Genomic DNA, 11,139 nt, shown 5'->3' with positions numbered 1-11,139 from the left:
CAAATACCCCCACAGGTCCATTCCACACAATCTGCTTAGCCCGAGTGACAGCCTCTGCATACTTCTTGCTGCTCTCAGGACCACAGTCCAAGCCCTAAGGGTAGAGATAAGAAGATAAGCTACCAAGAAAAGCTAGAGGAGCAAATAACACCTCCACTAAGACCAGAACACAAAGCTAAACATCATTTCTTCTAGAACCAAAAGAAACTCTTAAGTCTTATAGAAGGCTGTACTGCCTTTTGTCTAAAAAAAAAAATTTTTTAAAAAAATATTAAGTCTAAGTCAAAATCTCAAAAGGTAGTTGAAAAAGACATTCTTATTAGCTGCTGTCAAGTTGGACCTTGTTGACCTCATATATAACAGAATGAAATGTTGCCCATTCCTACACTATGTTAATGAGTACTGGTATGTTTGAGCCCACTGTTGTAGCCACTATATTTTGAGTGCCTTCCAACCTAGAGGTCTCATCTTCTAGGCCTATATCGGGCAGTAGGTCTGTTGTAATCCATAGGTTTTTCAATGACTAATTTTTTGGAAGTTGATCACCAGACCTTTTTTCCTCTTCTGTCTGTCTGGTACCTCTGCTGAAACCTGTCCACCATGGGTGACCCTGCTGATATTTAAAATACCAGTGGCATAGCTTCAGCATAATGTTGTTGTTAAGTGCCGTCCAGTGGGTTCTGACCCCCAGCAACCCTGTACAGGGTTTCCAAGGCTGTAAATCTTTATGGGAGCAGAAAACCTCATCTTTCTCCCGCGGAACTTCTGGTAGTTTCGAACTGCTGACCGTGAGGTTAGCAACCCAACTCATAACCACTACACTACCAGAGCTCCTTAAGTACCATCGATTCGTTCCAACTCGTAATGACCATGTATAGGTTTTCTGGTGTGGCACTGTGGGTTAATGTGCCAGACTGCAAAGCTGTTTGAACTGCAAGGTTGGCAGTTCAAGCTCACCAGCTGCTCCTTGGAAACCCTATACAGGGTCGCTATGGGTCGGAACCGACTCAACAGCACTTAACAAATAGGTTTCCTACAAAGCGGCTAGTGCATTTGAACAGCTGACCTTGTGGTTAGCAGTCCAGCACTTATCATACAGTGCCACACTAGGACTCCTACAAAGTGTCCTCAAGTAGGTTCTGACTCATAGCGACCCTGCATACGGTTTCCAAGGCTGTAAATCTTTACAGAAGCAGAAAAGCTCATCTTTCTTCCATGGAACGGCTAGTAGTTTCAAACTGCTGACCTTGAGATTAGCAGCCCTACTCGTAACCACTACCCTACACAAACCAACAGATGAGTGATGGAAAGACATTGTTAGTCACACTACTTGTTGCAGACCGCAGGTACTGGGATGTTGAGGACGAAAATCCAGCATATGGCCGCACTCAGACTTGCTGGCCAGAGACCCTGAGGGCTCAAGGAAGTAACCTCCGGACGTCCCGGGTTCATTGGCTTTTACGAACTCACTGTTAGGCTAGCTCTGTATACTTTGCTTTAGTCCTATTAAATCATTCTATGCTTCGAACTCCAGTAACTGTAGCTTCTGAGAAAATGGTTTTTTATGTGCCTCTCTTAATGTCTCCACTGTGTTGGCAGTGCTTAAGGTTCTGGGAACAAATCTCTCTGAGGAAAAAACTCTGGCCACCTGGCAAACATGGCTTTTCTTTATCAAACTATTCAGTTATGTTTGATATTAACTTAATACATGAGCCCTTGATACCCATGGACAAATATTAAAACAAAAACTGCTCCTAAAGCCTAGGCTGAAGAGGTTCCAAAAACAAGTTTCCCCCAAGGAATTCACCCAAAGTGGATTGGCGAATTCCTGGGTTTTGTCCAAAGAACAATAGCGCCCCCAGGTGCAGATCTTTGTCCTAGGAGTCTCTTCCTCCTGCCAGGCAGCTGACACAGCGGGACTCCTCCTAATCCTTTTCACCTTTTCCCATTCGAGATTAGGTGCTATAGGTATGTTAATTAGCCTGGAGAAACCGAGTTGCTAACCAGAAAAGTACTATATAAATTTGCTTGAATTTCTGGAAAATTAAGGATGTTAGATTATCAAGACAATTTGTGATGTATGTTTTAGAATTTGATTCCTGTAAATCATGGTGTCCTGTTTTGAACGACTAATCACATTTCACTTCTGTACCCCGTCTTAATAAACCCCGCCTTCCTTTGTGTAAAGCTCCTCCCAGAAATAAAACGGAGCTGCAAACCGAAGCCCACATGCAGACCGAAGCCCGCATGCGTCACAGCTGGCAAGGCATGCGTTGCGGCTTGCAGTATGGGCAGGCATTGCAGTTGGCAAGGTGTGCAAACGGCATGCATAGCCAAAATGTTTACAATGCAGGATCTGTCTGACGCCAGTTATGCATCCACTCTAGTTCCGGGGTGTCTTCTTGTCTCTCTTGTTGTCTTTGTGTGTATTCTTTCTCTATCTCTGTCACCGCCAGATCTCCCTACTTTGTGAACCAAACTCTCTTGTCAAGGCCAGTTCTCGACAACTTGTGATAGTGAAGAACTAGATTCATGGTTCATTCTCAACCAGAGTCAAATCTGCCTCTCCCCAGGGTACATGTAGCAATGTCTGGAAGCATGTTTGGTGTTCTATGGTTATCTAGTGGTGAGGGACATTTCAAACATCTTACAATACATGTAGTAGTCCCCCCAAAAGATAAACTATCTGGCCCAAGATGTCAATAGCTAGATTCATACTTCGTATATTCCATGTTCCAATTATCAATGGATGTTTACAGCTGTCTCTCTTCATTTTGAGTTGTGCCCAATCAGCAAATGAAGGTCCCAAAGGCTGTACTCCATTCGTGTCATCACAGTCAACTATACTTTGTGAAGAGGCAGCTCTTCCCCAGATTTATCTTGAATGCCTTTCAAACTGAGGAGCTTATCTTCCGGCACTATATCTGACAATGTTGTTGCTCTTCATCAGGTTTCAGTATTCAATATTCTGGTGCTGACAGTGTTCCACTGCTATTCATGTTTTCAGTGACTAAATCTGCCTGGTGCTATCCTTCTTCATATAATCCAGCTTCTCAGATTTTTCTCTCTTCATACAGTTGGAATAAGTATGGTGAAAGGATACAACCTTGACTTGCACCTTTACTGATTTAAAACCATTCAGTGCATTATTCTGTTCCAAAACTGCCTCTTGGTCTATGTACAGTTTTCTCATGAGCACAACTCAGTGTTCTGGAATACCCATTCTTGACAGTGTTGTGCATAGATTATTATGATCCACACAGTCAAATGTGTTTGTATAGTCAATAAAGCATAAATAAACTTCAAAAAACAACAACAAAAAAGATGTCAGTAGGGCTTTGATTGAGAAACAATGAACTACACCAGTGGTTCTAACTTTGGAGTTTGAGAAGGGCTTGTTAAATTGCTGGGTCTTACGCAATGTAAGTAAGTCCTTAAGTAAGTCCTGGTGTGGCACTGTAGGATAAGCACTGGACTGCTAATCACAAGGTCGGCAATTCAAACCTACGAGCTGCTCCTTGGAAACCCTAAGAGGGTCAGCTTGACAGCACTTAACCATAACAAGAAGGTCAGGATCCAAGAACTTGCATTTTAACAAGTTCCAAAATAATACTGATGCTGCCGGTCTTGCCTCCCACATTACTGATGAAGACAGCGTCAATCAACTATTGCTTCTTCATATGGTTGCTCCAAAAGGGAGGACCTCACTTCAATATATGGAGCCTTCTCTCTTACAGAGATGTACTGTCAAAATGTTTTTTTGTAAAAAAATGTTTGTTGGCTGAATGGATCAATGAATGATATGAAAATGTCTCTGTTCACTCACTACAAACTACCCAAAGTGACTCACCATCCAGCTAGCAGGTATGCCAGAGGCCACAGTGGCTTGGCCAGTTTTGGCATTCTCATCAAACTTGTCAGCAATGACAAAGTCAACAGGCAAGGTAATCTTCACACCATTCTTCTCAGCTTTGGACATTAAATCTTTGACAATCTTGGCTCCCTCTTCATCAAATAGAGAAGTACCAATCTATACAGAAGAGTCAAGATGTATTGAGAATATAATTACTTCACAAAACAGACACAATGTAATAAAAAGGCAAAAGAACCCACCAAAATAAACAGACATAAAAATATGGGGAGAGCTTTAGAGACTCATATCAGAAGCTGGTTTTCTTTTTAGACTTGTATAACCTGCTATTATGGAGAGCTATCTGCCATTCATTTGTTTTCCTACCTCCATGTTATTGAGCACTTTAAGGAAGGTAAAAGCCATTCCTCCACCAATAATCATCTCATTGACTTTGTCCAGCATATTATTGATCAGTTGGATCTTGTCTGCAACTTTAGCTCTAAAAGGGAAAGTGAGAATCATCACCAAAAGAACAAACAATGGGCTAGAGAATTCATATTATAAAAAGGGACTTCAAAAATTTTGTGGAGAAATTCCCTTATCTTTTAATTCCATTTTTCCATGAACTTTTTAAAGACCTTCATATTGGACTTGAGTATTTGTATCAAGGCATACTTACAGAAAAATGCCCCACAAAGTGACAAATGTACTAGCTGACACTTCTATATTTCTCTAACCTAAAAGACCAGTAATTTCTAAACAATCGCTTAGAAGACTCACTCATGTCTAAAGAAACCAAGGGTTCCAAATAGGTCTATTTTATACCACCTCCCAGAAAATAATTCAGAGGGTCAATATTGTCAATTGTGCCCAGGACCCATGAATCTACTCAGAACTGTCCTAAGAACAGTAACTGGACTATACACCAAGTAAATATACACTGAGCTAGAATAGACAGATGTTCCTAATTGAAATTCATACCCTTAGGGCTAAACTCAGCTGTTACGGCATTTGCATTATGCCATTATTTTTTTGGACTATTCCTAAGCACTATTCTAGGTCTTTGAAAAACATCAGTGGTCAAAACAAGGTCCTTTTTTGGAACTTATATTCTAGTGTTGTTCTTAAGTGTCGTCAAGTCAGTTCCAACTTGTAGCAGCCCTCTATAGGGTTTCCGAGAGACTGTTGGATTTGAAGTGCTGACCTTACAGTTCAAACTGACATTGTGGTCGAGTGCTTATCCTACAGTGCCACACCAGGACTCCTATATTCTAGTAGAGGGAAATAATACAGTAAGATGTACCTTTCACCTCCATGTGAAGGAAAAATATTGAAACTAAATTCAAACTAAACAGATGCTAATTCACTTAAAGCATAACCTTTAAAACCCCTCCCATATATCTAAATGCACTTAACTGGACAAGGACAAAACAGTTTCCCTCTTTATTTGATAAATTACTGTGTTAGGATTTGTATTTTTAAAAATTAGATAGATAGGAAGGATATTTGATGTGGCACTGTAGGATAAGCAATGGACTGCTGACCACAAGGTTGGGGGTTCAAACTCACCAGCCAGCTCCTTGGAAACCCTATACAGGGTTGCTATGAGTAGGAATTGACTCGATGGCATTTTAGATAGAGAGAAATAAAAAAAGTTGGTGAAAAATAGAATTGAAAGATAATGGAATTTTCCCATGAATTTTTTGATGCTTCCTCATTATATGTCACATAAATGAAAGGTGAAAAAATAATTCCTTTTAAAGTGAGATATTCTACAATTAAAAATGCCTGTTTCTTTAACAAATCAATGGTATGAAAAATAATTAGAAAAGGGGGACTATTATAGAATGAAGTCCTGGTATGGTGCTGTAGGATAAATATTCAACCATTAGGTTGGTTTGAACCGCAAGGTCAGTGGTTCCAACTCACCAGTCGCTCCTTGGAAGCCCTATACAGGATCCCTGTGAGTCATAACCGACTCAATGGCACTTAACAACAAAAACAACAGATTGACAGATCTTTCTTCTGAGGCACCTCTGTGGACTTAAGCCTTCTATTTGCAGTTAGCAACTAAGCACATTAACCTTTTACACACCCAGAATGCCTTGGAAGAAACGCCTGTCAATCTACTTATGAAAAAAATCAACCACTGAAAATCCTACTGTGGAACACAGTTCTCCTGACCCACATGGGGCCACCATGAGTCAGATTCAACTTGATAACAATTAGCTGCTATCAACCAAATGCAATGTGTGGACTTTGGAGCCTAATTCAAACAAGCCAACTGTAAAAAAGATTTTAAGATAAGTGAGAACATCAGAATACAATCTGAATAGTAGGTGATTATCAAAATTATTAAATCTTGCTGGGTGTAACATGGTGATTATTTCAAAGAAATCTCCTGATTAGTAAAACGATACAAAACTGTAAGCAAAATTAAATGATTGTAAGGTTTTCCTTAAAATGCTACTGACAAAAAGAAGGAAGTTAAAACAAGGTTGTCAAAAATGTCAACAATTGTTAGAACAGTGTAATGGATTTCTGGTGGCTTATATTCAATTTGGGAGTCCTGGTGTGGCACTGTGGGTTTATGAGCTGAACTTCATGGTCAATTTGAACTGCAAGGTTGGCGATTCAAGTTAACCAGTTACTCCTCAGAAACCCTATACTGGGTCTCTGTGAGTCTGAAATGACTCAACAGCACTGAACAACAACAATACTCAATTTCTGTATGTGTTTACAATAAAAAATTTTAAATAAAATATGTGTTCAGGAAAACAAAATTGTTAATGGGCTAGAATACACAGCTAGAACACTGGCATAAAAACCCTCCTCACCAACTTCCCTAAAACACTGATTTCACAGAGTCTAAAACATAGCCATAATAGATCACACTCACTTCTATATCCCAGGCTTACAGAAGGTTGGAGAACAAAATAAGACCGTTCAAATTCTAACCACCAGGGAAGCAAACATCACAGTCTACCCTTTATAATTCAGTGCACAAAATGGGTAATCTTCTAGGAATCTACCTTTTTGCAAGAACAAGACACAGAAAAATTGTACCCACCAGAATTTTTTTCTGGATCCTCAAACACAGGTAATAAAACCTGGCAAGCAACTGCTGCCTAAAATTGATACCCAACCCAAGTCAACTTTCATATAGAAATGCTGAATGTGTTCAGTCCCCTGGAAAAGATCACTACTTGTAGAAGGGTAAGGGGCCTGCAGTCATTAAGAAGCTGCTACCAGATAGCTATGCCTTGTGGCAGGAAATAGCTGTCTCTTCTCCCAGTCTCAGCTTTCTGCCCCTACTTATCACCCCTAGCCCCAATTCTAAAATTTCTATTTTTAACTAAGCATTAGAATATCATGGTACAGTCCCCATAGAATAAAATATAAAATACATATGTGATCTGGAAAAATTAGTTCAAAGGTTAGGTCGAAGGTTAGGATGTTTGTGGCTACTGCCGCACTGCTGTCACTCTCTAACGCCAGCAGTACCTCTAGCTCGCTGAGCTCCAGCTGAAGGAGAAAGGGGGTAAGTGAGGCAGAGGCTATACCATGGCTTGTACAAAGCACCAACTCAACCCGTGGGAAAGCAAGAACCCAGGAAGCAAATGCCCACAAAAGCTGCTCATAAGAGTGTGCCCTCTACTTGAGGGGTGAAAAAAACATCATTACAGGCCTGGTACTGAAGCTCTGGTAGCATAGTGGTTACGAATTGGGCTGCAGTCTCATGGTCAGTAGTTCGAAACTACCAGCTGTTCCGCGGGAGAAAGATGAGGCTTTCTGCTCCTATAAAGATTTACAGCCTCGGAAACCCTGTACAGGGTCGCTTTGAGTTGGAACCGACTCCACGGCACATAACAACAACTGTGGCACTTCATAAAATTTGTGGTGGTAGTTATGTCCCGTATAGATAATTTTGACTCACAGCAACCCTGTACAGGGTTTCTGAGGCTGTAAACCTTTACAGGAGCAGAAAGCCTCATCTTTCTCCCGAGGAACAGCTGGTAGTTTCGAGCTGCTGGCCTTAAAGTTAGCAACCCAACTTCTGATTTATAAACCTCCCTTCCAGCATCTGATGCAAGAAATTGCTCAGGACTTCAAAATAGATCTGCGCATCCAGAGTGCAGCTACAGGTGCAGGAGGCAAGTGAGGCCTACTTGGCTGTACTTTTTGAAGACACCAACCTGTGTGCTATCCATGCCCAATGTGTTAACAATTATGCCAAAAGACATCCAGTTAGCATGCCGCATACATGGAGAACATGCTTAAGAATCCGCTATAATGGGAAACATTTCATTCTTTTAAAAAAAATTATCTTGTTCCTGTTGTTATTGGTAGTTCTGAATGTTAGATTCCTGGCCCCTACCCCGCCTCTTGGGTTAAACAGGTACCTAAGAATATGACTGCAAATGGAAAAAACAGGGGACAGAAATCAGGTATTAGCAATTTTTCCATTTTCATTTGTGTGGATTTTTAATATAAATGCAGTGACATAAATTTTTCAGTGAACAAGTTTCAGTAGTTTAACTTTATAACAATTGTAAATAAACCTATTAGTACAATGCCAACATTTGGGCTTTTTAAAAATCAATTAAATTTCTTACTGACAGCAACTAAATGGTATTTGTAGCATTTTTAACATACAGTAGATTCCATCCATTCACTATACTTTGTCCTAGTTGCAAGTACATGTTTTTAATGTTGTTTGTCTTCTGTGCTGTTACTGTAAGTTAGCTATTAAAGTGCATTAAACGTTAGTTATACCTAGCTAAATTGTATTGTATATTAAAGTGCATTAAACTATATAGTTATACCTTGCTAAATTGTATTGAATATGAAAGGCTCAAGTGCTTCGAAATTATTAGATGACCATCTAAGGTGAATTTTTTTCCATTCTTCCCTCCAGAGCAATTTTCTATCTTTCTCTGCCTCAGAAGGTTAACTTGCATAGGCTTTATATCAACAGGCTCCTTTGCCCTCTGGCTTCCTGTTGAATTTCAGTCAATTGGAGTGGTGCATGCATGCAGACTTGAGGGAGATCAAGAGTATTTATTTCCCTGGCTTCCTCCCTGACAGATGGCCATCACTGTGGTTCCTGACCAAAGGCTAAATTTCCTGTCAGAAGGACCTTTCAACATAACTACTTTATCTAAATTCTCTCTCCCCTGATCCCTTCAGGCCCAGGTATGATAATGGATATTGCTAGCCCCAAAGGAAACCATCCCTTTTGGATTCCCATACGCGTAGTCCCTTTATAAATCATCTTCAGTTACCCAGTTTAATTGTACCAGGTGAAAATAAACTACCCAAGTTATAGACTACTACCAAGAAACCACACTTCTTAAAGGGTGATCTTAACAACTTCATACCCGCCCAGGATGGCCAGGAAGGGTCGTTCTGGGCTCTCCAAGGCTTTGGCAAAGTAATTCAGCTCTTTCTTCATCAAGAAACCACCAGCCTTCTGTGGCAGATTCACTCCCACCATGGAACTAGAAAAAAACAAAGACATTCAGATTCTAGTCAATCTATCATTTCTTTCAGTTCTAGGGACCATCACTTTATTACTGAAATACTTTCACTTTTGAGACAATGGGAGCATGGTTTGCATCCCTACTGTTGGGTAACACCATGTCAATTCCAACCCATAGTAACCCCATATGGCAGAGTAGAACTGTCCCACAGGGTTTTCCTGGCTATAATCTTTATGAAAGCAGATAGCCAAATCTTTCTCCTACAGAATGGCTTGCTGTTGTTGTTAAGTGCCTTTGAGTCAGTTCCAACTCACAGCAGTCGTGTATAGGGTTTCCAAGGAGCAGCTGGTGGGTTTGAACCACTGACCTTACGGTTAGCAGTCCAATGCTTATCTTACAGTGCCACACCAGAAACAGCCAGGTGGATTCAAATAGCCAATATTTCAGTTAACATTTGAACATTTCACTTAACAATTTAAACTCTAAATTGCAACTCAAACGCTTAGACAGCACAAGGTAAGGTTTTCAACTAATGTATAGGGCCAAAGGGAACAAATAAAATGACCGCATATAGAATTGAAACTACCCAATTAATAGTCTTCAGCAAGCCAAGGATTAACCACAGTAAGTAATTAGCCAGCTGATGACAACAGGAGAAGATTCCTTAATTTGTTTTCTACTAATGGCACAAGAGTCTGGTCTCATAAAGTTCTCAAACAAGAACTCTACAGGAAATATCCAAAGTGGGAAGGAAAAACATCTTCCTAAAGACTAGCATGGAAGAACAAACAAGATGGCGGATCGGGTGGAAGTGCAGTAAGGAACTCCGTCAGCAACAACACAGAATACAGGACCAAGCAGGCTCAGGGGATGGTCCCAAAACTCTGAATCACATTATAAAAAGGAATGTTTAGAAGGTTGGAAGGCTTACAGTTGGGGGAGTTTGTGGTAGAAGCAAGAAATCCATTGCTTTCTGATTCAGGATGCTCAGCTGCTCCAGGAGCCGCCATCTTGAGTGAGACAAGCGGGGGAAGGAGCGGAGCAGCCACAGACGCCTGGCAGAACCATGGAGATAAAGGTGTGGACATTCTTTTCTTTTGGTATCTGTTCATTGGTCCTTTGCTGTCTGCGCACCTCCATTCTGGTGACTATAGGGGTGCCTGCGCTAGTGGACACCCCAGCCCCACTCTCGGAGGGTTCTACTACACATGCACACAGATCTCCTCGAAATTTAAAGAGACAGTTTCCACTTAGAAACAAACGGCCACAGCTGGCCCTGAACTGTTTACAACTAGAAAAAAGACCTGAACAGGAATTGTGGAATGGGACAAGCAGACAAAAAGGGGAACAGGATGAAAATTAAATCCTAAATTCTGTCACAACAACTAACAGTGGCATCTTAAAATTTCTTAAGAAAATGAGTGAAAAGGGAAGCTCTTTCCTGATTACATCTACCTGAAGGCAATCAGAAAGCATAAAAAAAATACCGGAATACACACCCATCTAAGTATTAAGGCCTAAGATAATCCCTGAATATGCCCAAAAAACAGAAGCAGATGACCATATCTGCACATGTCCAGAAACAAGATAAAGTGACTGAGGCAATGAGCTGGAAGTAGACCTACACTCCATCCTGGAAGATGGGCAGACTTTGGAAATGCCAGAGAAGGAATTCAGAAAAATGATTATAAAATGTATCAAAACACTACATAATGGAGTTGAGAAAAATAAGGAAGAAGTCAGGAAAGCACTACAGGAACAATCAAATAAGATAAACACAGCATTAGAAACAATTCAAAACCT

General features: G+C 40.6%; 1 protein-coding gene across 1 annotated transcript in view; it reads right to left on the bottom strand.

Annotated features, from left to right (window-relative positions):
- Positions 1-11,139, bottom strand: part of PGK1 (phosphoglycerate kinase 1) — a 27,273-nt gene that overhangs the window by 774 nt on the left and 15,360 nt on the right. The window contains exons 6-9 of the mRNA XM_006872507.1: positions 9,235-9,354; positions 4,238-4,352; positions 3,851-4,030; positions 7-94 (exon numbers count right to left, since the gene is read on the bottom strand). Of these exons, the coding sequence (XP_006872569.1) occupies positions 7-94; positions 3,851-4,030; positions 4,238-4,352; positions 9,235-9,354 (503 nt within the window). The remainder of the gene's footprint in view (positions 1-6; positions 95-3,850; positions 4,031-4,237; positions 4,353-9,234; positions 9,355-11,139) is intronic.

The sequence above is a fragment of the Chrysochloris asiatica genome, unplaced genomic scaffold (assembly GCF_000296735.1).
Source record: "Chrysochloris asiatica unplaced genomic scaffold, ChrAsi1.0 scaffold00201, whole genome shotgun sequence".
Classification (NCBI taxonomy): domain Eukaryota; kingdom Metazoa; phylum Chordata; class Mammalia; order Afrosoricida; family Chrysochloridae; genus Chrysochloris; species Chrysochloris asiatica.
The sequence above is the reverse complement of the archived record's forward strand: the minus strand, read 5'-3'. Positions and strand labels throughout refer to the sequence as shown.